At 43.4% G+C, this 26841-nt stretch overlaps 2 protein-coding genes across 6 annotated transcripts in view; both read right to left on the bottom strand.

Annotated features, from left to right (window-relative positions):
* The window catches only part of srgap1a (SLIT-ROBO Rho GTPase activating protein 1a), a 230373-nt gene extending 210242 nt beyond the window's left edge, over positions 1-20131 (bottom strand). For all 5 annotated transcript variants that reach the window (XM_052030040.1, XM_052030041.1, XM_052030042.1 and 2 more), the window contains exon 1: positions 19496-20131. In XM_052030040.1, the coding sequence (XP_051886000.1) occupies positions 19496-19562 (67 nt within the window). In that variant the 5' untranslated portion in view covers positions 19563-20131. The remainder of the gene's footprint in view (positions 1-19495) is intronic.
* A 5726-nt stretch (positions 20132-25857) lies between these two features.
* Positions 25858-26841, bottom strand: part of rxylt1 (ribitol xylosyltransferase 1) — a 32532-nt gene continuing 31548 nt past the window's right edge. The window contains exon 8 of the transcript XR_007957519.1: positions 25858-26135. The gene's annotated coding sequence lies outside the window, so the exon portion shown is untranslated. The remainder of the gene's footprint in view (positions 26136-26841) is intronic.

Genomic DNA, 26841 nt, shown 5'->3' with positions numbered 1-26841 from the left:
ATCGGTACATTAACCGGCTGCAGTTAAGTTACCCCTCGGTGCAGATAAGTGGGAAAAAGCAGCAAAGGGGAATTGATAGGCTTGAGACAGGAGAAACTTGGAAGACAGGAAATAAGGAGAGGTGGAATGGACTGGATGGAATTTCTCTGCTGGAAGCCAGTATGGATCCAGTGGGCTGAATGGACTCCTGTGCCGTTATAAGTTGCAGGTGACGCTGTTCTCATGCACTGACTGCCTTGGTTCCACCGTAGGGGAGGTTGCAGATTTGGGAAGTGGTGTTTGTGTGACCTAGGTCAGTAACTTGCAGTGCTGCTTTGTCAGTGGCACATACTACAGCCCTGGTATGACGGTGGTAGAGAGAATGATACCAGAGTGAATAGGACTTCAGGTGGGGTAGGCTGCTTTGTCCTGGATGATGCAGAGCTTCTGGAGAGCTGTTGGATCTGCACTCATCCAAAGTGGAGATCATTCCATCAAACTCTCGAATTGTGGATGGTGGGAAAGCTTTGGAGTGTCAGGTAGAGAGTCACATTGTCCCAGGATACCCAGCCTCTGACCTACACTTGTAGCCACAGTAGATACATGGCTGACCCAGTTAAGAACCTGGTCAATGGTATTAGTTTGTTATTGTTACTTGTACCAAGGTACAGTGAAAAAACTTGTCTAGCATACCAATCGTACAGGTCAATTCATTACACGGTGCAGTTACATTGAGTTAGTACAGGTAAAAACAATAAACAGTACAGACTAAAGTGTCACAGCTACAGAGAAAGTGCAGTGGCAATAAGTGCAAGGTCACATCAAGGTAGATCGTGAGGTCAAGAGTCCATCTCATCGTATAAGGGAACCGTTCAATAGTCTTATCACAGTGGGGTAGAAGCTGTCCTTAAGTCCAGTGGTACAGACCCTCAGTCTCCCTGTATCTCCTACCTGATGGAAGAGGAGAGATGACGCAGGTGGGTGGGGTCTTTGATTATGTTGGCTGCTTCACCAAGGCAGCGAGAGGTAAAGACAGAGTCCAAGAAGGGGAGACTGGGTTCTGTGACACACTGGGCTGTGTCCACAACTCTCTGCAGTTTCTTGCAGTCCTGGGCAGAGCAGTTGCCGTACTAAGCCGTGACGCATCCAGATAGGATGCTTTCTATGGTGCATCGATAATAGTTGACATTCACATCAGATTGACGGATGCAGCTTGGCATTGGTAATGACACTGGATATCAAGGGAAGGTGGTTAGATTTACTTCCCTGAAGGGTCAGCCTAGAATTGTGCTAAAATCTCAGAGTGAGGCTCAAACTGACAACGTTCCTACTGGAAGGCAACAATGCTACAAGGTAAATCATCACCAAATGCCACGAAAATGCTTGGAGACTCCAGTGAGGAAAAACTGAAAACTTATGGCAATACTTTCCAAATGTACTGGGACTGGCCACACTTTAGCTCCACTTATTGAAGCAAGGCCCAGTTTTAGGCATTTGAATATGAATGTGACCACAAAAACCAGGAAACTTAAACTTAACACACAGCTGGTGCTGCACCAAACAGAATTAGTCAAAATAATATCACAAACCAGGAACTAATCAAACACCTAGAAGAACATGCTCTTGTCTGCATCTGACACAAAGTAGAAGCAACACACAAAAGGTGCTGGAGGAAACTCAGCAGGTCAGGCAGCATCTATGGAGGGAAAGGGACCGTCAATGTTTCAGGTTGAGCCTTCATCTGAGCTGGGGAAGGGTCTCGACCCAAAATGCTGACCATCCATTTCCCTCCACAGATGCTGCCCGACCTGCTGAGATTATCCAGAGTGTTGTTCTAGATTTCCAGCATCTGCAATCTCTCGCATCTCCACAAAGCAGGAACAAACAGTTAAAACAGAATTATAGAATCTCACAGCACAATGGGAGGTTGTTTGGCCCATCAGATGTGTAGTGTCTCTTTTGTAGAGTTCTTCAATTAGCCTCACTTCCCTCCCAGCCCCCAGGATTGGGAACTCTCCCCTTCAAACACATGCATAATTTCCTTTTAAAGTTCAGCTCTGGAAAATGATTGCTAAGTACATTCAAAACAACAGACAGCATGCAGTTAGCTGCTGCAAACCCTGAATATTTATTGCCCTGCCAGAGTAATGGAGCTTCAGTTATAATCTGAAGGAATAGTTGGAATATCAAAAGATCTACAACACTCATGAACAGCTTCCAATGGTGCCAAATTAAAATACTTAAAACCTGCTGTTAACCTTTGCTGCAGGGGCATTGGAAGCATTAACGTACCTGTAGAGTTGGTCTGGACCCAGTTATGCTTTATAAGTTTGCTGTGCACAACTTGGCTGCCTTACTCCCTTACATTAAAATAATGACTACTCTTCAAAAATTACTTCATTGGATGTAAAGCACTTTGGCCAGGTGCCACGAAAGCCAAAACAGCTTTTTTTTTTTTAAATCCTTTGCATTTATCCAAAAGGGACGTGGATGTCACTGGCAATGCTGGTATTTATTGTCCGTCCACCATTGCCTCTGCACTAAGGATGTCGTTAGGAACCAATCACCTTGGGAAGCCAGGATTAGCAGTCAGATGAAGCTGTAGAGGAGGGCACAGTGACAATGTCTAAATGGCATTTGGACAGGTACATGGATAGAAAAGGTTTGGAGGGACATGGGCCAAATACAGGCAAACAGGACTAGTTTGGATAGACATCTTGGTCAGCATGGATAAGTTGGGCCAAAGGGCCTGTTTCCCTGCTGTACAACTCTATAGAGTCACATATAGGTTAACCAGGTAAGGACAGCAGATTTCCTTCCCCGATAGACAGCAGTGAAGCAGTGTTTTTTTTAAAAAACAAAAACAATCTGGTAGTTTGGTGGTTACCATTTTTAATATTCCAGATTTATTTAAATTACTCAGAAATAAATTTCCCAGCAGCTGTGGCGAGATTTGAACTCGTATCTCTACACCAATGATCCAGAATGGTGACTGCTGGTTCAATAACCGACATGGTATCGTACCCTGTACAAACACTGGATGCGTACAACTACAAACAAGGACTAGGAGCAGAGGTTCGCTTTGTTTTCAATAAAGATCATGGCTGATCTGATCATTGGCTTCAGATCCACTTTCCTGCCTGCTCCCCATAAGCAGGGATTTCCCAAAAGTCCAAAACAAAAACAATCAATCTTTGCCTTGAATAAACTCAGTGACTCATAATTCACCACTCCCAGGGATAGAGCACACTAAAGATTCAGAATCCACAGAGAAATTCCTTCTCATTTCTTTCATCTATGTATTGAGTGGCAGATCCCCTTATCCAGAGGCTACGTGTCTTAGTTCTGGACTCCTACATGGAACTGGATAATTTGGCTCCATCCACCTCCACCCATGATCACTTCACATACTCTGTTACATAATGCCTTCAGAAATAGCGAGATAGCTCAAGCCCCAAAGGGCCTTGTAAACACTGCACAATATACATACCAGTCAGGTCTCAGATGTGCCACCAACAGAACCACAGTGCTATAAGAAAGCCAAATGTTTCAGCTTCCTAGGTTACACTCCCATTTGACTTGCTTACAGATGCCAATGCTGCAGTAAACAGATGGATCAGCAGAGTTAAAACAAGACAAATCAAAATGAATTTGTTCCCCATGGTGATGCTTATAATTGAGTCAACAAGAAACAAACTAGGCAACCTTCTCCAGTGAAAAGAGACTGGCATGGAGAAGGAATTTTGAGTGATTGGCAAAAAGACTGAATGACACAGCTCATTAATATTCAATATAAATTTCAGCCTGTTACAAGTCATGCACTTCCAAAGCACTTGTGTAATGCAACTGATTAAACACTCCAGACTCCTTCCCTATTTAGATCTGTATCGCAAAATGTCTATTCCTGCCCAGCCTGTCTGAAGTGACGTATTTTTATGTCCTTAGCGTTCAAACATTTTTTAAGAACAAATGCCATTTTGTTGAACATGTGGATCACTTGATCGTCATATGCTAAAGTAGTATACGTCACAGAAGAAGCAATTCAGCCCCTCAATAGGACTGTGGCTGACCTTTTACCTCAGTGCCACTTTCCAGCACCAAATCCATATCCCTCAATATCAAAACATCGACCAACCTCCGTCTTGAATATATTCAGCGACTCAGCCTCCACGGCCCACTTGGGTGGAGAATTCCAAAGGTTCATTATTCTCTAGGTAGAGAAATTTCTTCTCATCTCCATCCTGAATGGCTGACCCCCTCATTTTAAAGGCTGCCTGCATACTTAAGCTAGGGGGGTAACATTAACTCTGCATTTACCCTGCAGGCCGCTTAAGAATTTTGTACGTTTTCAATATCTTCCATCTGCCTAAATTCAAGAGAGTATAGATCAGTTTGTCTAAACTGTTCTCCTGGGACCAACCTGCCATCCCAAGCTGATGAACCCCTGTATCATAGAAGTATGCTTCCTTGGGCAAGGAGACCAGAACTGTAAACAATATTCCAGATGCAGTCTCACCAGGGCTTCATGTAATTGGAGCAAGATGTACTCAAAACATTAGGAAACTATTCATGCTTGTGCTGGCTCTTGGAAAATATCTATCCAATAAATTCAACTCCATGAATTTTTCCAACAAGTATTATTTCCTTTCTACTCTATACCCTACAGTATTTTGAACGTTACTATTGAATCTGCTTCCACTATTCATTTAGGGCATGCTTTGCAGCTCAGTTAATGCAGACATTGCAGGCACTTCTTATCGATTCCATTTGTTCCTTGGATGGTCATTTGAGAGGGCAGTTAAGAATCAACCATGTGGCTGTGGATCTGAAGTTACATATAGGGCAAACCAGGTAAAGACAACAGATTCTAAAAGCCAAAAAAAACAGATGCTGGAAACAGTCAAAAGGTCAGGCAGCATCTGTAGAAAGAAACAGATTTCCTTCCTTACAGTACATTAGGGAAACAACTAGGTTTTTAAACCAATTGCAATGGTTTCATGGTCACTAATTACAAATACAAAAATTTTAAATTCAAGATTTAATTGCTGATATTTAAATTCCCTGATTCTGTGGTGAGATCTGAACTCAAGTCTCTAGATCATCAGTCCAGCCCTCAGTTGCTGACCATACACAACAAATGGCTGCACAGAGGACTTTATCTCCCCTAGACTCTTTAGACAATTACCTACACCTGGCAATCCTAACGCACACCCAGTTTGCCCATTGACACAGCTCAGCACATCATGGAAACCAGCCTCCTCTCTGTGGACTCTACACTTCTTGCTGCCTCAGTAAAGCAACCAGCATAATCAAAGACCCCAACCACCCCAGACATTCTCTCTTCTCCCCCCTTACATCATGCAGAAGATACAAAAGCCTGAAAGCACAAACCACCAGGCTCAACGACAGCTTCTATCCCGCTGTTAGACTATTGAACAGACCTCCTTTATGATAAGATGGACTCTTGACCTCACAATCTACCTCATCATGGCTTTGCACCTCATTGTCTGCCTGCACTGCACCTTCTCTGCAACACAAGATATATTCTGCATTCCGTTATTGCTTTTCCCTTGTACTATGCATTGTACTGATGTGATGAAATGATCTGTATGGATGACATGCAAAACAAAGTTTTTCCACTGTATCTTGGTACAGGTGACAATAATAAACCAATTTTTTACCAATTTACCCCAGTTCCTGTTAACCTCCTTGGTTCCTGTGCAAGCTCTCACCAATAACTTTTTTTCTGGTTCCTCTGAAGATGCCCTCTACCCCTTGCATCTCACACACTTTTTAACCTGCCCCTTCTCCTTCCCCCCCCCCCCATTACCTCCCACCTCTTCCCTCCACCCCCCTTCCCCCCCCCCCCCCCCCCCCTCCCCCCCATCTTCAAGACCCACTTCTTTTTGAGCATTGTTTTTTTGGTAATGTTTTGCACAGGTTGGGTTCAAACTTAGAACTCCCAATCAAGTGCCTGGAGACATTTTAATCACATCAAAATGAAGCAAGCTGTTCTTGCTGTCATCTCTGGTTATCAGTCCCTCGCAATGGAAGTGTTTTCTTCTACTCTGTGATCAAAACTTTGAGCACCTTCTATTAATTCCCTCCTCAAACTTTCTCTGCTTCAAGAACACTCTCGGATTCTCTGTGCCTCCACCTAACTGAAGTCCTTAAACCAGGTGTCGTCCTGCTAAATCTCCACCCCAGCTTGTCAATGACTTTCATATCCTTCCTACACCATGGAGTCCAACTCTGGACAATACTGCAGCTGGGGCCTACAAAAGGTTCGGCATAATTTCCTTCCTAATGCTTGGCCCTCACTGGGACTTGTGAGTCAACAGACGCACAGAACATTTTGCAATATTTCCTCTTGAAAATTTAAAAGGGAAAGGAAAATTTTAATTATTTGATAGCTTTAGTGTTTTTAAAACTGAATTAACAAGATAAAAGGAAATATGTAGACACCTTGTAAGTACAAAGAGTTGTGACCCATAGCTCCGACTGCATTTTATTTTTAAAAAACCCTCGGGAAATAAAAGCTATCAGTCACGGAGTCGAAGTAAAGCTGGTGGAGTTCCACATCTGTTATGTAGCTACAATGATTCTCGAGTTACAGTCTCATTGTTAGGCTGAAAGATCAAACACACCAGAGTTTTCAATTGTCCTTTCTCCACTGAATCACTCCATCAATCCACCCCCACCATCTTCCCCCAGCTCCAGAATGCTGTGTACACAGAAGGAATGAATAAATAACAGTAAACTTATACTCCAGTGTCATTTATCAAATGGTGCAACCACCAAACAAGACACATGGCTGCTGAAGACCCCTGTATCAATGGCATGGAACAGCCCTACAGTCATTCAAGTGGGTTGCAGTCCAGTCTGCTTTTAATGACACATGTGGAAAGGATATTTATTGTCTAAAGCCTTGGTTACTTAACAGAAAACCCAACATTGACCAATACTTAATGTTCAGGGACTTGCTAATTCATCCAAACCTGTCTTAACCCAAACCTTGCCTAGCAGAAAAAGACCACTCAGCCCATACTTGAGACGAGCGCACAAAAAAAAAATCAGGCTGGTCCCCTGTGCAGTACCTCATAGTACGACAAAGACGACACAAGACCAGGAAGAGAAGCCATTGCAAGGCCCAAGTGAGCAGCACCAGCCAGACCAAAAGAGAGAGAGAGTTCGACAAGGTCAAGGTGGTCACGAGCCACATCAGTACTGTGGCAAAGGTGGAGACCTGTTAAGCATACAAAGGAGGAGGTACCTGAAAAACAGATGGACGAGGGGTGCAAGCGACTAAAGGGAGGTTGGAGATGGAGGCAGAAATATGCAAGAACACAGGGCCAATAGGTGGCTTTAGGTGAGAGCAGATTTAAAGGGAAGGCAGAACCACGGCAGAAGTGACACCCCCATGTCTGACTGCACACTGTGATACTGAAATCTGAATTAGGGCAGGCACAGTAGTATAGCAGTTAGCATAACGCTTTACAGCTCCAGCGACCCGGGTTCAGTTCCCGCCACTGCCTGTAAGGAGTTTGTACGTTCTCCCCGTGTCTGCGTGGGTTTCCTCCCGGTGCTCGGGTTTCCTCCCACATTCCAAAAGACGTATGGGTTAGGAAGTTGTGGGCATGCTATGTTGGCGCCGGAAGCGTGGCGACACTTGCGGGCTGCCCCCAGAACACTCTACGCAAAAGATGCATTTCACTGTGTTTTGATGTGACCAATAAAGATATCTATCTGGTATCCAGATGACAACTCAATGACAAGTTCAAATCCCACAACAGTTGAGGAATTCAAACTAAAATAATTAAATCTAAATTTAGAAAACTAACATTTGCTACAGTTTCTTTAAAAAAAAGACACACACACCAGGTTATTGTAAAAACCCAGAGAGACTCACCTGGGTCCACCTATCACTTGCCAGCTCCTGCCTACTACTCCCCCACCCCTTTACACTGGCCATCTCCCCTTTACACTCCGATGCCAATCTTGGCTCAAAACGCTGACCGTCCTTTCACCTCCACAGACACTGCCTGACCTGCTGAGATCGTCCAGCAGCTTGGTTTTCGCTCCCTTGAAGGACGTTGGTTAACCAGATGGGTTTTTTTTTTACAGTGAAGGAAGGGAACCTGACATCCTGACTCCGACTGGCTTACAGTGAGAGCCCAGATCCAGATATTGGTCAACCCTTAACTGCCTCCTTAACTCAGGGGTAATTAGGGATGGACAATAAATGCCAGCATCGCCAGTGATGTTTACATGTCGCGAATGAACATATTAAAAAAATGCACAATTTGATAGGTGGTGGTAGTCATGGGGCTGATTGAATGGTACTTCCAATGAGCACAAAGAGACACAATGGACCAAATGGCCTCCTTCTGTGATATAGGATTCGGAATGGGCTCGTTTCCAGCTTGGTTAGGAAATGCTGTAAACTTGGAAGCTGCAAACAACTCTGGACTTGCAGAGCCTTAATGAAGCCACACTTAAATTAATGCAATGCCACAGAACCCAGGCGATCAGAATGTGAGCAAATCTCTAACAAACAGAGGAAGGTTCAGCCAAGGAGAAAAAGTATTTTTCTTACAAGCAGCTGAGCTGAGGCTGCAAGACATCAAGTGCACTCAGTACAGGAGAAGGACTAAGGGTGGGGTTCCGATCTGCTGAGCAAGTTGTCCTTCTAACACCAGGGGTTCAAGAATTCAACCTGCACTGAATAGAAGCCTCTCACTGGCAGAAAACCAGGCCAACCCCCACTGGGTTGGGACAAAATACTGCTGGATGCTGGAATAAAAATGATGCCAATTTTCTGGAATTGTTAAATGGACGGTTGAGTCCAGAATGCTGTAAAACTGAGCCTTGTTTGAAGTGTAAGTGAAGCTTCACTTGCTGATGTTAAGCTTCATTAGAACAGTGCAGAAGGAAGAGGCCAGAGGTCAGAATAGGAATCACAGAGAATTAAACTGACAAAGGCAAATGACTGGGGAAGAATCACATTTTTTGCTGCTTGACATGATACCTTTCAGATCATGCACAATCTGAGAGCTTTGTTTGCCTTCCTGTCACTCTGCACCGTGGAGCAATTATCTTTTTCCAAGCAAAGCCAGCTGGAGAGAAGCAAAGGGTTCTGCAAACAGCCCGTGGCTGACCTACCGTGTGAACACTGGGTGGGGTCATCGCTGCAAAACAAAAAAGGTGGCATTTACTGCCCATTCCAAATCACCTGATGCAGGGCAATCCTGATGCAGGGTTTCAACCCAAAACGTTGGCAGATGCTGCTCGACTCGCTGAGTTCTTCCAGTGGATTGTTTGTTGCTCCAGATTGTCTTTCAACAGATCGACCTCCCGAACTGTTCCAGACAGTAATTAATACAGAAACAGGCCCTTCAGCCCAACATGTCCATGCCAACCATGGTGCCCACCTAAGCAAATTCCATTTGCCTGTTTGGCCCAAATCTCTCTAAACCTTTCCTATCCATGTACTTAACCAAATGTCTTTTATAATGTTGTTATTTATGCCTTTTAGACCTTGTTATTCAAAGAGTCAAAGGCTATGGAGTCTAGAGAGGTACGTGGCAGTGAATTAGGTGGATTTTTAATGACAATCCAGTAATTTCACAGCTATTGTTTCCTTATCATTGCAGGATTTATTTAATTTACAAATTGATCACTGGGTTGCACCTTAGTTAAACTATCAGACTTGACGTCGGCCGCCTGCTTTTCTCCACGGATGCTGCCTGACCTGCCGAGTTCCTCCAGCATCATCGTGTTTTACCAGACTATTGATGTGCAAAACTGGATTCGAATCCCACCACAGCTGCTAGGTAATTAAATAAACCTTGATAAAGTCAGTGCATAGTCATCATTACTGACACGAAGATTTTGTTGCAACACTTTGTTCACCAAATCAAAGATAATAAATTCCTTGCTAATAGTCCTGGATGGTTAGATCAGGCACTTTGCATTACTCGTACAGCAGGATGATCAGTGTGCTACTGTTACCCATGCAATGAGCCTGTGGGGGAAGGGGAAGTGGTTCCATTCTGATAAGGGCAACTGGGTCAAAGGATGCTTTCGTAATAGGGAGATTGAATTCTCAAGGTGAATTTACAGGAAAATGAATGACCTTGGAATATTTTCAGCCGTCTGTTATTTACTGTACATCATTTACAAGCATCAAGCAAAAAAAAAAGGCAAAGCTTAGTTTCCAAATGGAAGCACCAAACTCACAGCTTCTCGAGATATGATTTCAGAACATCCATTTCAACCATCTACACCCAGGGAAAACCCATGGATCCAAACTTTGATTATGCACAAAAGTGACTCTTTTAAAACTGGTATCACAGGACAAGAAAAATTAGTTATTTATAAACCACATCATCCACAAGGTAGATACAGTTGATAACACAGGATAGATAGCTTTTGTGTTCATTTGCAAAGGCGATAAATACATTAGATGAACACTAGCTGTTGTTACATGTCATAGGTAGCCAGAAAGCTACCAACATAATATGGCCCAAGTGCTGGTAAATGGGATTAGTGTGGATAGGCACTTGATGGTTGCCATGGATACCGTGGGCCCAAAGGCCTGTGTACTCTATACTGCAATGCGCACCAAACTCAAAATCATTAAAGTTCTGGCTCCAGCTGCACTCTCGGCTCTGACTCAGAAGCTTGTGGCTTCAAGTCCCTCTGCAAGACTTGTGCACATAATCCAGACCAATGTTCCCAGTGCAATACAGAGGTGCCGGTCAATAAGAGCCAGTCCAGGAAACATAGGGATATCCAGCCAACATGTCGCCAACACCCATCACCACCACTTCCTCATTCTTCTTCTGCCCCTCAGGATCAAGGACGGCTTGCTCCTACTGTGATTTTTGGGGTTCCAAGGTGGTCAATGAGGTCAGTGGGGGAACTACAGTCTCCTCCACAGATGGGGCCGGGGTGGTGTGCCGTTCATGAGGTGGTGCACTCCTTCCACAGGGCTTCTGATGCATGGACTTTGAGATTTTTAACATCCCTAATGCTTCTCCTCCACTCTCAGTCAGAAGTCGGTGGCAGAATTGCATTTCCTCAGGGAAACTTTGAGTAGATCCTTAAATCTTTTCCACTGTCCAACTGTTAACCCTCTCCCAGGCAGAGCTCAGAACAGAATGGCTGTTTCGGGAGTCTGGTGTTGGGCATACGAACAACATTCACCCACAGCGCATGGTGCTCGTGAGATCTGAGAGTATACTGGCTGCATTTGTTTTAATATCCAAAATGTAGCAGCTAATTTGCACACAGCAATGAAATAATTGACCAGTTAATTTTATCAATAGATAAACACTGGAGTATAAGCAACTACACTATGAACTGATAGCATCTGGTGGATGTAAAGGATGTTTACAGTACTGATCAAAGAACAGCAGGAATGTCTTGGCCAATGTTTATCCAGACATTAAAACTCTTCAAAATGTAGTTCACTGTCTGTTCAATACTTTCTGATGTCTTGAGGTTGTGCTATGTAAATATAGTTTTTTTGTTTGGGAGGACTACACTTTGCAGAGACACAGCGTTTAAGGGAATGGTCACGAAAGGGCAGCAAACCACAGAACACGTCTCAGCTGGCAGTCTAGGCAACGTATTTCCCCCAAAGCAAGTTAAAAGCCAAAATAAAAAACACAAAGTCAATCTGATAGTCAACTTCCCGAAGCCTCATTCTTAAGAGAATTAACTTGTATTTATGCTGCATCTTTCCAATACTCAAACATAACCACGTGTTTCCTAGTCTATGGTCTACTTGTGAATTCCAGTCACCACAAACCATGTTTGGACAGAAGGTTCCCCACAAAGACAGTGAGCTACAAATCAACTGTCAATCAATTCTGATGGCTTGTTGGTCAAGATATCAGTAACCATCGCTCCCCCCACCCCACCCAACTTCCTTTAAAGGGTGCCACTGCAGTTTTTATTGGCTGTGTGAGTAGGCCAAGCTTGATGTCTTATTGATAACATTGGCTATTCAGTGCTGAGATACCAGCTTAGATTCTGTGCTGTAATTTTCAAGCAAGATGTTGAACTTTATCTTTTCACTTAGATGTAAGAGTTTTGCATTTAACATAATAAAAGTGCAGTGAGGCAAACTCACCTCCTGCTGAAAATGATGACAAATAAAGTTGATGTATGTAAGTGTACAGAACACACAGTTCCAGTGATTTATCATGGGGGGTTTCCTAATGTTGCACGCCTCACAGAGAAAAGCAAATATCTGTACATTTCTGAGACCATAAATGTGCTGGGGGGAGCCCACCTTTCACCTTTTGGAGGAGGGTGTTTGTTACTAAAAGGAAATCATTGCAGAAAGTATGTAATGATAGAAAATGCTGAGAATACCCAGCAGGTCAGGCAGCATCTGCAAGGAGGGAAACGTACAACAGCCAGAATTTTGTGGCAACAGCAAAACCATCACAGCATCAATAAGAAAAAGTCTGGCGGCAGCTTCAGAATTTCCAGATCACGGATTTCCCAAAACTGATTTCGGATATTCAGGGGCCCCTTACAAGCTGCATTGTTTTACACTCCTCTGTACTGCCATTAGGGGAAGTCAGAGAACTGAGAACAAGTGATTAATCTCACTGTAAAACACCTTAAAAAAATTCTATTGTTACGTAATGTGCAAGTTCTTATGGCATATTAATATTAAGATTAATAAATTACTGATATTTTTGCAGCCCAAAATGCTATTGTGTACTAAAATTCATGAAAAAAATGAGATTTTATAACAATATTTTTTTAATCCATTGACAAGCAGGATTAGGGAGAATCCCAAAACATTCTCCGTCAGGAGAGAGGGTAGACAGGGAAAGACTGAGACACCCACAGAGACACAAGAGATTCCGCAGATGCTGGAATCTGCGGCAGCACACACACAAAATGCCGGAAAAACTCAGCAGGTCAGGCAGCATCTATGGAGGGAAATAAACAGTCGATGTTTCGGGTTGAGACCCTTCATCAGGAACCAAGGGGGTGTAGAGCTAAAGGATGTGGGTGAAATTCTGAATGAATACTTCTCATCTGTATTCACCAAGGAGAAGGATGTGTAAGATAGCAAGCAAAGAAAAGGTAGATTGACAGTCTGAAGCTGATAGTCAGTATTAAGAAGATGGAGGTGTTAGATGCCACAGAAGGCATACGGGATGATAAATCACCAGGGCCAGATGAGATCTATCCCAGGATGCGAGGGGAAGCGATAACTGAGGCCCTGATTTTTGCATCTTCACTAGCCACAGGTAAGGTGTTGCAGGATATGCTAAAGTGGCTCCTTTACTTAAGCAGGGATAAGACAGGCAACCACAAGCCAGCAAGCCTCACATCAGTGCTAGGGAAATTATTGGAGAAAATTCTACAGGATAGGATTTATGTACATTTGGAAAGGCGGGGACTGATCAGGGATAGTCAGTATGGCCTTGTGTGGGGGAAATCCTGTCTCTAATTTAATTGAGATTTTATTTTGAGGAGGCAACTAAGGAGATTGATGATGTAGTCTACATGGATTTTAGCAAGGCATTTGACAAGGACTCACACGGTAGGCTGGTCCAGAAGGTCAAAGTAGATGGTATCCAAGGCGAACTGCCTAATTGGATCCAAAACTAGTTTGGCCCTGGGAGGCAAGAGGATAGCGGTGGAAGGATGTTTTTCTGATTGGAAGTGCACGATCAGTGTGCTGTAGGGATCAGAGCAGGGACTGTTGTTGTTTGCGATACGTACTAATGACTTGGATGCAAACGTAGGAGTTATGGTTAGTAAATCTACAGATAAAAGAAAGTTGGTGGTGTTGTGGATAGCGAGCAAGGCTGCCTGAGGCTAAAGCAGGATATAGATCAGATGGGATTTAATCCTGACAAGTGCAAAATGATGCATTTGGGAAGTCATATGGGGTAGGACAGAGAGTAACAAAGGAACATCGAAGAACAAAAGGGACCTCGGGGTCCAACTCCATAGCTCCCTGAAAACAGCAACACATTTACATAGGGCGGTGAAGGCGGCATATGGCAAACTTGCCTTCATAGGTCAGCGTAGAATATAAAAAGTGGGAGGTTACGTTGCAACTTTACAAAGCACTGGTTAGACTGCACTTGGAGTGTTGTGTGCAGTTCTGGTCACCACACTACAGGACGGATGTGGCTGCGTGGAGAGTGCGCAGAGGAGATTCGCAAGAATGTGGCCTGGATTGGAGGACTGTAATTATGTGGAGAGATTGGATAGGCTGGGCTTGTTTCCCCTGGAGAGAAGGAGGCTGAGGAGGGACCTGATAGAAATATACAAGTTTACGAGAGGCATAGATAGGGTAGATAGTCAGAAGCTTTTTCTCCTTGGGTGGGGGTATCAAAAACAAGAGGGCCAAGGATTGAGGAAGGAGTTTAAAGATGATCCAAGAGGAATTTTTCTGCCTACCGCAATGACTACGCCTCAAAAGTAGATCAATGGCTGTAAAAATGCTAAAATTCTGATAGGTGCCTCAGAAATGCAATCTCTCTTTCCTGCTAAGATGCAGACCCTGTATAAATACCACTACCATGCAGTCTGTGCGTGGCAGAGATCAGGTGACTAGTTAAAGGCATGCTTACATTTACCACTTTAGTTGTCATTAGGTTTTATCAGATAGAATTCCAAGTGTTGTGCAAGAACAATTTGTATTTAACCGAGCAATTTCTCCATTAAATTTGCTTCCAAATCAATTCAAGTTTGTCTCTCCCTAGAATGCTCCATAACCAGGCACAATGTACAACGTTGCAAGGATATTATTCAGCTACTTTGAAAAACAGCATTTTCTGCCAAACAAAAAGATCATTGTCTCCGAGAACGGTTAATGTCACTTAGCGGCAAAACAATAGAGCACTCCAGTCAAGGCCCCAGTGGTAACGCAGACAGCAGAACCACCAGCAAGGCCTTTATGAATAAAAGACTGCAATTTGCTGCTAGCGATGGAAGCCAACTGCAGCACAAGGTTCACATGTACATGCTGCCCTCACATAATACGCCAGAATTGAACTTCACAAACTCACTCAAACATTCAGCTCTTGAACATCATGAAAGCATTTTGATGGGCAGAGAGATTTCCACTTACAGAGAGGCAGGGGCAGGACAGTTCTGGTTGGAATGTGGCAATGTCTACCACATGTAATAGTGTACGGGAATAGCATTGATACAGTTGTGGAGAAACTGGAAAAACCCGCGAGGGAGAAAGAAATTGAAGGTGATGGGTCAAATGCCTCCCTGTGCTTTAAAGGCTCTGTAATTCTATGTAGTACTGGCAAAATTTGATCTAATATCAATAAAATAGAAGTAGTGAGTGAACAGTGTCAGGATCAGATTTATTACCACTGACTTGGATGATGTGAAATTTGTTGTTTTACTATAAATTACAAAAATAAATAAATAGTGCAAAAGAGGAATGAGGTAGTGTTCATGGACCGTTCAGAAATCTGATGGCGGAGGGGAAGAAGCTGTTCCTGAATCGTTGAGTTTGGGTCTTCAGGCTCTTGTACCTCCTCCCTGGCGGTAGTAACGAGAAGAGGTCATGTCTCGGGCGGTGAGTGATGAATGCCACCTTCTTGAGGCACCACCTCTTGTAGATGTCCTCGATGGCGGGCAGGGTTGTACCAATGATGGAGCTGGCTGTCTACAACCCTCTGCAGTCTTACCCCAAATAAGCATTTTCAAGTTTTAATAGAATTTTACTTAATAAAACAGCTGCCTTCCCCAACACCAACCAATACGCCCCAATCCCTGTGTAACACGCACTGCTCCACATTACTCTAGGAGAGAGATTCAATAACAACTTGCTCCCCGGGCCTGTCAACACTTCCCCATTACCAGCTGACAGGAGCCGGAGAGTTTCATTTATTCACTCTCTCTCTCATGCCTCCACCTCCCACAGAGAAAAGTACAGCAGTGTGACTGCTCCAGCTGATCTTAGGGACATAATGCACGAGGAATCTGCAATATTCACTCTAATCCACCACATCAATGCATCAGCATATGGTTACTGGGCAAGAAATTTCATTAGCTCATAGCATTATACCGTGGTAATTTTGTTTTTAAAATTATTTCAATTGTTAGTGCTGGAAGAGGAAAAATAATAAAATCACACGTTAAGCTAACCATTTAAATATTGCTTAGCTATGATGGGACTGCCAAGCAAAAATAGGAGGACGCTGAATAATAACTGACTAATCTTTTAATTAAAATTCCTGAGTCTGTACAGAGAAGCTCCATTCTTGGAGATGAGAACTGTCAGGGTGACATGGCAAGGAATTGCAAAGGGTTAACAGCTTCACTGTGAAGGAACATTTTTCAGAGCTAATGCAACTCTTCTTTTTTCGTGAATCATGCAAATGGTAACGCACAAAGCATCAGCCGTACTGACAAGTGCATTCCCAGGATGTGAATCACAATGATGATTTAAAAAAGCCTGCAGTACACATCCCTGCTGATACATTTTCCCAGATGCCTAATTTCACAATGTGATCATCATCGTTTCCTGGAAGTTTACACCCTGGAAACAGTTATCGTGTTTACACTGGCTCCACACTTTCGTATCTAGCTTGCAAAAATTCCCAACCATCTGTGCTGCTGCAGACAAGTCTGTATAAAAAGGTATTACACCCTTTGCATAGAATGACTCGAATCCAAAGATTTGAGGGATCAAGTGGCTGAGAAGACATATGGGATACTTTCCTTTTTTGGTTGAGGCACAAAATATAACAGCAGCAGTGAGGTCAGGCCAGGGCTGGACTAAACACTGGTGAGACATCTTACAGTAAGGTCAGGCTAGGGCTGGACTAAACACTGGTGAGACATCTTACAGTAAGGTCAGGCTAGGGCTGGACTAAACACTGGTGAGACATCTTACAGTAAGGTCAGGCTAGGGCTGGACTAAACACTGGTGAGACATCTTACAGTAAGGATACAGCAATATTAAAGAGTTCAGTTAACGTTTACTCTGGTTTTACCAGCCATGGAGAAATTCGATGAAGAGACAAAATTGTGGCTGTTTTCTAAACAATGAGATCGAGGAAAGACTTAACCAAGGTATGTAAAAGTATAGCAGCCCAAGGTTGGGTGAATAGCAAGCTCCGACTTCTCTTGAGTAAGATGGCAATGATTAGACAGCACACATTCAAGGTATTTGTGGGAAGTTTAGGGAAAAAAGCTTCACCCTTTGAGTGGAACTTGCTGCCTGAATAAAGATGCTGAAGGCAGAAATTCTCGGCATATTTGAGCAGTACCTGAAGGTGCGTTTGATGTACTTTGGACGTGAGGTGTTGTTTCGATTGTTCTTCAAAATCTAAATACTGCAGATGCCAGGCATCTAAAAATATATGAAAAACAGAAGAAATGCTGGAAATACACAGCTGGTCAGGCAGTGCCTACAGAGAGAGAGAAAAACTGAGTTAATGTTTCAGGCCAGTGATGGTTCACCAGGACAAAAGATTCCTGATGAAAAGACATCAACCTGAACCTCAATTCTGGTTTCTCTCTCCCCAGATGTTGCCCAAGCCCATGAACATTTCCATCATTTACAATTTTATTTCTTTCAGAGACAGCATAGACACAAAGGGCCAAATGGCATCCTTCTATCCCATAAAACTTTTACTATTTCAATGGTGAATAAAATACAGATTAGAAGGTTAGGACAATTCTCACAGTAGTACTGTATAGAGTTTTGGTCACCCTGTTATAGGAAAGACATGGTTAAACTGGAAAGAGTGCAGAAAAGACGTTGCCAGGACTAGAGGGCCTGAGTTATGGGGAGAGGTTGGCCAGGCTAGGTCTTTATCCTTTGGAACATAGGAGAATGAGGGACAACCCTCCAGAAGAGTTTAAAATCATGAGAGGCATCGATAAGGTGGATGATAATAGTCTTTTCCCCAGGGGAGTCCAAGACTAGGGGGCATAGGTTTAGGGTGAGGGGGAAAGATTTAAAAGGGACCTGAGGGGCAACATTTTTCCCGAGAGTGGCGAGTATATGAACAAGCTGCCAGGGGAAGTGGTTGAGGCAGGTACAATAGTGTCATTGAAGAAGCACTTAGACAGGCACATGGAGCGGCGGGGCGGGGCTTGGAGGGATATGGGTTGAACGCAGGAAATTGGGACTAGCTGGGTGGGAACCCATGGTCGGCATGGACAGGTTGGGCCAAAGGGCCCGTATTGCTCTGTGACTCTAACTGGGAAGGGGCCAAAAGTGAACCGTCCAACTCTACACAAGCCACAATGACCTCATTACTCCAAGCCTGCAGGGAACACTCAAACGGCAGATACATTTATTCTACGTTCCAGCTCTAGCACCGTGGAGACACTCGTCCTATTTCCAACTCGGATGCAGTACATCTCCACTACTTTTTGGTTTATTCCAAAGTGCAACACGCTGGAATGCCAAAGGAAGTGAAAAGACTGACACCGCTACAAGGCCCTTCGTTCCACTCTTGCATGCAAAATGGGTTGCAAATTTAAATTTATTTGCAACCCTAAATGCTACTCAAAGCCAATTTACCACCAATTCAACCTTGCCTTGCAAAACTGGATGAGCCCGTCTGGCGAGGGAGGAGTCCTATAATCGCCAGTAACCACTGCGTCCATCCCCCGCCTCCCGGTTGGGGTAAATAATATGGGAATCCCACTCACTTTTTCTCTGGGGAGGATAACAGGTCACTATAACCCGCTACGTTTTCCTAAAACGTTGTGATTTAACAGCCTGTTGTACTATTTTGGTCTGTCAGGGTTTCAGGTACATTTATGGAATCGTTGCTACAGTTGATTCAGAAGGGTTTGCGAGTGAACGTTGCTGGTGTGGAGAGTTTCCACACACCCTAGTGTCGTTCCCCCAGCGTGCAGCCTGGTTGGAACCGAAGGCTGCGCAAGGTAGGTCTCTGCAGGCAGGGAGCTCGGTTCCTGGCTCGCAAAAACTTTTGGTGATGGAGAACTACCGAACTCCTTCGGAACACGCCTGCCTGCCCCTTCTCCGCGGCGAGTCGGGAGCAGCATGAAAGGGAGCGACCGGCAGTAATATTCTGTTCAGTCTATTTCCAAGTGCCTTAGCACTTGGCACTTCACCTTGCACTTGTTTACAGATCCCGTGTGCGCTTGGGGAGGGGCGCGGTGGCGGAAAAAAAATATTTATTTTTGAACTTATAAATTTTAAGCATCCTCTAAATAAACCTATGCAACAGGACCTCTGGTTTGATCTGACCCTGTTTGCAGTGGGGATAGTCCTTGCACTCGCACCATCACGTCATGTCACATGAAATCAATTCTCTCGTTTGAAATGCAAATCCCTTATAACACCGACCACCAATTTCACGAACCACTCCTTTAAGCGTCTCTAGAAGACAATCGCGTGTCTGGATTTTTAATGCCAGTTTCGTATAAAATAGGGGAAAGTGCATTAGAGATACAACCGTCCACTTCCACACCCTTAATCCCGCATGGAAAAAGGAAACGTCAATAAATGTGGTGACCTTACCCTTTACTTGCGTCTCATACTCGGTTATAATCTCTTTATCCTTCTTGTACCTGGTGGGGGTTGACATTTTCGCCCAGTCCTTTATTTTTCTTCCTTTTTTAAACCCCCTGCTCCGCCGTTCTCTCTACAATGTCCAGAATTACGTGTCCAGGAGTGCCGCCGGCATTCGGTTGTCTGGCGGAACCGATTCCGATCCGTCACCCACAGGTAGGGGGAATCAGCACCCCTGCTCCATACCCAGGCTTTCAGTACCGCTGGAGAAGTTTGCAAAGCATCGTTGGGGTTTGGGAAGAATAATCTGCAAGGCTTTTTGTCGGCTGGAAACTCTGCAATGTAGCCGCTGGTGAATTTAGCTGGCTCTCCCCCTTAAACCTCAGTTCAATTCATATGATAGAGCAACGCTCACTTTTTACTACTGCATTTGTTGCAAAAACCGCGCGTTTCCCATCAACAATAACCTTCCAAATCAATCGGGCCTGTTGCAAATACTGAAACGGCGGCGACTTATTGCAGCCGCGCAATTGCCCTGCGCCACATTAAGAAGCCCAAAAGTTTGCGGCTGCCCCAGTGAGCGACTCTCGCCGGCGCCACAAGGCAGGCGACTGACTCGCCCCTAACGTGAGAGCGGAAGCCGGCGTCTTCCCCCCACCTCTGCCCGGGCCCCGCGCCTGATTGACGTCCACCACGACCAACCCCGCGTTCCATCGCCCGGGCAACGTTCGAAAATAGAACACCGGCGGGGCAACGTAGCAAAAGGGTGGGCGGGGCCTCGGTGTTGCCAAGTTGGGTCGGCGAGCGGAGGTCGGAGGGTCTTTAAAACGAGACAAAAGGGTGAAATGCAACAGGGTCTGTGGCTTAGAGCGGGTCCAGCAACTTGTTTTAATCCTCCGGGGGAATTACTGAAACATCTGCAATTGTGTCTGGATGATCCAGATGTATTTTTTTTCAATCAGTTACTTTAAATGTAAGTTTAAAACAAATAGAAAGGGCAAATCCTGAAGGTAAAACGCTCACGCTGACATTTATTTCTTTCGTGCACTTTGGTGTTTGCATTCTGTAGAATCGTGCGTTATTATCTAGGGGGTGGTTGCAATGATTGGGGAGATGTTTACCAGCGAGTTTTTCCACTCACATTATTTTTTACAGTTACTTTCTTTGTCCGGAGATTTCAGGCAAGGAGTTAAGGGCATCTATCGGGGATATATATTTTTGTTAAATGCGCCCGTTTACTCGCTCCAGCAGCGGCAGCTTTAACCTGATCCGCAGTTACAACCCCCAAGCATTAGGCTTCAGTTATATTCTTGCCACGGCTTTTTACGCCCCTTTTTGCCTTTCATTTCCCAAATGAAAATGAATTGTTTCCAAGGGTTGTGGAAGGCGTTGGGAACATTGTTTCGGCTGAGGCGCTTTGTTTGCGGAAATGCCATAGAAACAAGCTTTTACGATGTGGTACGCTCCGCGGAAATAACTACCACGTTATTTGTTTAAAAAAAATCCCTTCCAGCTGCATATTTGAACAGGCGGGCGATCTCACACTTAAAACCTGAAATGTTGGTATTATTTTGTTTATTTGCACCGTTGGCGCACCTCCCACTGTCTTGTTTGCAGAGCTGAAATCTTGCAAAGCACATTTCCAGTTGTCATTCTGAGGGCCAGCGTGTATCAGATGCGCCAGTCCTTGGTGCAAGGATGTGGCTATCGCAATTTGGAGAAACTTGTCGGAAACTGCAAGGGAAGATGCGCCAGATGTAGCCGTTGCTGTTGCTTTTGTAACAGTTTCCAGTGGCCATGACAGGCTGCCAGCGGAGTTCGTGGAACTCACTGTGCAGCGAACACTGCAGCAGAGACTGCTTCCAATAACGCTGAATCATTTTGCATACATTAATGCAGCTCTTCCCTGTTCTTCTATCAATTAACGATTACATTTTTAAAAGCTTTTTTTTGGTCTCGGTCTAGAATTGCTTTTAGTGGTGCAAGTATGATTGCAAGTATAAAATAACTTATGTATTTCCAGAAAACATGGAAACCTATTTTAATTGTGCATAATCTTCTGAAGAAATATATTGTCATAAACTCTCATGTTTCAATCATGTGTGTCATTATATTAGAATGGAAGGGCGTTTTGAAGTAATTACCATCCGGTAGACTTACTAACGAGTATGTAGAGTGAATCAGCACGGAAATAGACCCTTCCACCCATCGACTTCGTACCGACCATTAACGATATTATTCCCTTTTTTTTAATTCTCCCTACATTCACATTACTCTCCCCTGATTCCGCCACCATACTACAGTGGCCACTTAACCTACCAACCCGCACGTCTTTGGGGATGTGGAAGGAAACCGGAGCACCCCGGGGTAAACGTGCAAACACCACACAGACAGCACCCGAGGTCGGGATCGAACCCGGGTCGCCGGAGCTGTCAGACGGCGGCTCTACACGCTGCGCAATGCACTGCGTATACGAAACCAACCCCCCACCACAAACCTCAGCCTATAGTTATTTTCTTGTCAGATTCCTCATTAGGAAAGTGCAACTGACGATTAAATGGACTCTGGCTCCCAGCTCCCAGGCACACATTTAAGGTTTAGAATCATTGACACTCCCCTGCAGAATGCATAAAATCCAAGTCAAGTATTTCACAATTTGATGACATTTTGAGCACAATGTTGCTCAGTAATTTCAGTTCAAACCTCAGCACTTTAAACACCCACATGTACTCTGGTATTTGCATTTATTACTAAGATAATTAAGCTTTGCTGTATGTGCGAATGCCATTTTTATGCAAGAATACTACATGCTTGTGTGCCTGTCGAATATCTAAAATAACTTACTATTCCAGAAAACCTCTCGCACATGGAAACCTATTTTAATTGTGCATAATCTTCTGAAGAGATATATTGTCATAAATTCTCATGTTTCAATCATGTGTGTCATTAGCAGGCGTGGAGGGGCGTTTTGAAGTTAATTCCTTCCCCCCCACTCCACTCCACAGATGCTACCCGACCCGCTGAGTTCCTCCAGCAGATTGCTCGTTGCTCCAGATTCCAGTATCTGCAGACTCTTGTGTCTCCCTTTCCTTCTCGGCTGTGAGTAGGGGTGGGTGCGGCGGTTTAAGTGTGCTAGGGTTAGTTTCAGTGGTGGCTCGGTTAGTCTCATTCAGAAGATTGCGGGTTCACTCCAGAGACCTGAAGCACCAAATTCCGTGTTGGATGTGCCGGTGCGACGCTGAGAGAGCATTGCGTGGTCGCAGCTGTTGTATTTCAGATGAGACGCCAGAGCGAAATTGCAAGCACTCTTTCAGGTGGGCCCTGGAACTGTTTTCAAGAGCTGATGTGATCGATAATAATTCGCAACTGTTAGCTGAAAATAAATTATCTATTCATATGACAATGGTGCTTGTGGGAAGCTGAGTGAAAATTGGCTGCTGTTTCCTACACTGTAGTAGTGTCCCCAATTCAAAAATATTTCATTGGATGTAAAGTGCGTTGCATTGTTAAAGTCAGTAATATAAACACAAGATTTTCTTCCTTTTTATATCTAATGCAATGGGATAGATCAGATGGGCTCATAGATCTCTTGCTGTAATGTAAACCATTATGGTTCCATAAATAGGCTTAAATCATCATTCAAATTGCAATGGTTCACTTTTATTCAATATAAGGGAACCAAAATTGACAGATTGTGTTCCGGTGTAGTACCTCAGGCTGAAGGCAGAGACAGCCAGAACAATTTACTATTTCTTTGCACTTTCCCTGTAGCTACAACACTCTGTTTTCCTTTTTACTACCCCAATGTACTTAATGTACGGAATACATTGATGGCACGCAGACAAGAGCTTTTCACCGAATGTGTTCACTGTACACTGTATGTGTTCACTATACATGTGGCAAAAATATACCAAAACTATGATATTGCACCTTTAATGTGGTAAATTTTTACAAAACAATTGACAGGAGCGTTATCAGATAAAACACAGCTGACGATGACTTGTAGAGGAAAAGTTGGGATGGTTGACCAAGGACTTAAGATGAGTTTTAAGGTTCACTGTACAGGAGAGAGATCCCAATGTGTTGCTGATGGAGGTAGTGAAATATCATTTTCCTGACCTGTATTTATCACCTCATACAATTTTGAAATTTTAAAAATCTGACTTCAGTAAAGTTATATTTTGTTAATTAAAAATTTACAAAGATCTAATTTCCTGCATTCATGGTCTCTCCCTTGACAAAGCAGAGACAAAACAGTGTGACCGATAGAAAGCTTGCCCCGCTCAGCAGGGTTAAGTTTCTCTTTATTCATCACTTGTGTTTTCGGGGAAGTGTACAATCGACCAAATATTAATCTTGCAGAGCAGTAAACAGCAATTAGCAGGGAGGTGTAGTTTGATGTTCTACCACTGAAATTACCCTAATTCTGGAGCAAAACTATAACAAAGCAGTTGAAATTAATTGAAAACAGAAAGTTGAAACTGGGATTTAAAAAAAGATTTAAATCCTGCAATAAAAAAATACTTTTCATATTATTTCTATGTTCTGTTATTTCCAGCATCTACAATTTCTTGCACACAAAACACCACAGACCTGTGACATTCTGACATTACATCTGCCATTCTTCAACATCCCTCCTGAGCAAAATAATCCGGCCACAGTTGTGTCAGCTAGGCTCGGCTAGTATTTCTCCCACACAGTTTGGCCACATAATCTAAACGGACAGACTGGTGTAGGACTTCAAGTACAATCATCGGAGGCATTCTGAGTCACACTCTGGTAACCCAGGTGGATGGAACGTGACAAAGCAGTGGATTCCCCCAGGGTTTTGTCCAATGTTTCACCTACAGCAAGGTGGATTAAATTAGCAGTTGCCTTTGTTGCTACTGATGGGATTTTGTTGTGCAGAAAGTGGTTGCAATATAACATCTGTGACCATACGTGAAAAGTAATATTTCCTTCAAATGTTTTGGTGCATTTTTAAATCAGAATTGTGGTGCTGAAATATAGAGCCCACTTCAGTCAAATACTGCACCAAGTGCTTCTAATTCAGCTTCAGGACAGCTGCAGGTAAGTTTCAATGTAAAATTTTAATTATTAAAATATAATTTTGACATACTGCTACATTTATCAGCACCAGTATTAAATTATCCTCCACTGCATCAGTGCGACATTTTCATTCTCCCCTTATACCTTCCAACCCAGCAGCCACCCTTTCTATGAGACTGGAAATATTATGGCATGGGTTTGCAGTAGCAGGCATCGAAACTTGCTGAGTGTAATTCACAAAATCCTTGCAGCCAAGGACAAAGGGAATTTTTACATCACTATTCTGCCTTGGATTGAAACCCAAACCCAGTGATGAAAGATCAGTGAACAACCCGTGATCCTGGGAAAAAACTGATTAATGTTGCACCTGAATCTTGCATTATGCAGGAGTTGGACGCAGAGAGGTGTACGTCAGATATTAACCACAAGCTTCCTAGAGTGTGGGAATACACAGGCATGAAAGTGAAGTGTCAATAAAAAAAACACAATTTGTAATTTACCTCATGCCTTCAACTGAGTGAAATGCCCCAGGGCACTTTACAGTAGTGAAAACATACAAAAATTGTCAGAAGTCTGCAGAGACGTATTAGGAAAGTTTGATGAAGGAGGCTACTTATAAGGGATACCTTAAAGGAGAGACTGCAGATATCAGACAGGAGGTTGCATAGTTGCCGATGATTTATTTAAAATCAGTGTTTTCATCTATCCTGTGGAGGAAGAAACAGAGTTAAATGTTTCAGGTCGATAATCTTTCTGAGGATCATTGACCTGAATCACTAACTGTGTTTCTCTCTCTACAGATGCTGCCTGACCTGCTGAGTATTTCCTGCAGTTTCTGCTTTTATTTCAGATTGCCAGCATTGCTTTTTTATTTCTATCCTTCGAATTACAGAAGGAAAGCCAGTCTGATGAAAGGTGATCAAACTGGCTCTATTTCTTCTCTCTCCACAGATGCTGCTTGACCTGCTGAGAATACCCAGCATTTTCTATTCTTTAGCTTTCAAACATCTGTGTTTTATCAACTTTCAAAGGAAGCTGCCTTCCTCCTTAGGCAGACTATTATGTAATATTAACATGCAAATCTAAAACTGTCTGGTGATGTTCAATTTGAACCAAATATTGGTTAACCACATTTAGTATACACAGTGCAAAACTATCATGGGATGTTGAAGTGCACAGTGGAAATTTGCCAGAGTAACATTGGCGATGAAGGGTTAAATCTGTGAAGGTGTGCTAATTGAGCATTTTGCACTGGAATAGAGATTTACTTTTCTGAAAAAGTGCAAGATTATCATTAATTGTGGAGGGGGAAGGTTACGATGAAGAAATAGAGTCAGAAATATCTCCAGTGTTGGGTGGGAGGAGGCTGAAGAATTGTTTTGAGTAAAGAGCGTTTTTATTTGGAATGAAAGTGTTTTGCCACAAGTAATAAGAAACATATCTACAGGAAGAGGCCACTTAGTCCCGTGTTTGTAGCTTACTTGGAGGGATCTAGAATGTACTGTGACCAAACTTAATATGCTTACCTTTATCCCACATCTCTTAATTCCTTTGGTTGACAAAAGGAATGGTAGAAATTGGAGCAGCATTTAAAAGGGATCTGAAGAAACATCAGAAAGGGAGAAATGTAAGGGGTGCAAGGAAAGGACAACAATGCATTATTGAAGTAAATGACTCCGGTTGAAGAGCTTTGCTCTCATAAAGGGCACTTCAGGTCTCTGTGGTATAATTACTGGTTCTAAATCTAATTCTTTCATATTGATATAACGCAGCAAAAATCAGAAAAAGGATAGTCCCAGCAGCATGATATAAATTTGAGAATGGGAGTATGGTGGTTGTCACTGGATTAGTATGTAGAGACTTAGATTATCACTCTGGAAACATAATAGCACCTGGTGAATCTAAGTTCAAGTAATTAAATAAAGAGCTATTAATTGGCTTATTGTCACATGTACTGAGATAGTGAACAACTTTGTTTTGCATGCCATCCATATAGATATCAAAACATAAGTATATTAAGGTAGTACAAAGGAAAAGTAATAATAGAATGCAGAATATAGTGTTACAGTTACAGAGAAAGTGCAGTGCAGGCAGAGGACTATGGTGCAAGGGCCGTTACGAGGTAGATTGTGAGGTCAAGAGTTCATCATTAATGTACAAGAGATCCATTCAAGATCCGTACAGCAGGATAGAAGCTGTCCTTGAGCCTGGTGGTGCGTGTTTTCGGGGTTTTGTACCTTCTGCCCGATGGGAGGGGGGAGAAGAGAGAATGTCTGGGGTGGGAGGGGACTTTATGCTGGCTGCTT

Source organism: Pristis pectinata, chromosome 15, assembly GCF_009764475.1.
Source record: "Pristis pectinata isolate sPriPec2 chromosome 15, sPriPec2.1.pri, whole genome shotgun sequence".
In the NCBI taxonomy this organism is placed as follows: domain Eukaryota; kingdom Metazoa; phylum Chordata; class Chondrichthyes; order Rhinopristiformes; family Pristidae; genus Pristis; species Pristis pectinata.
This window is presented reverse-complemented; position numbering and strand designations above follow the sequence as displayed.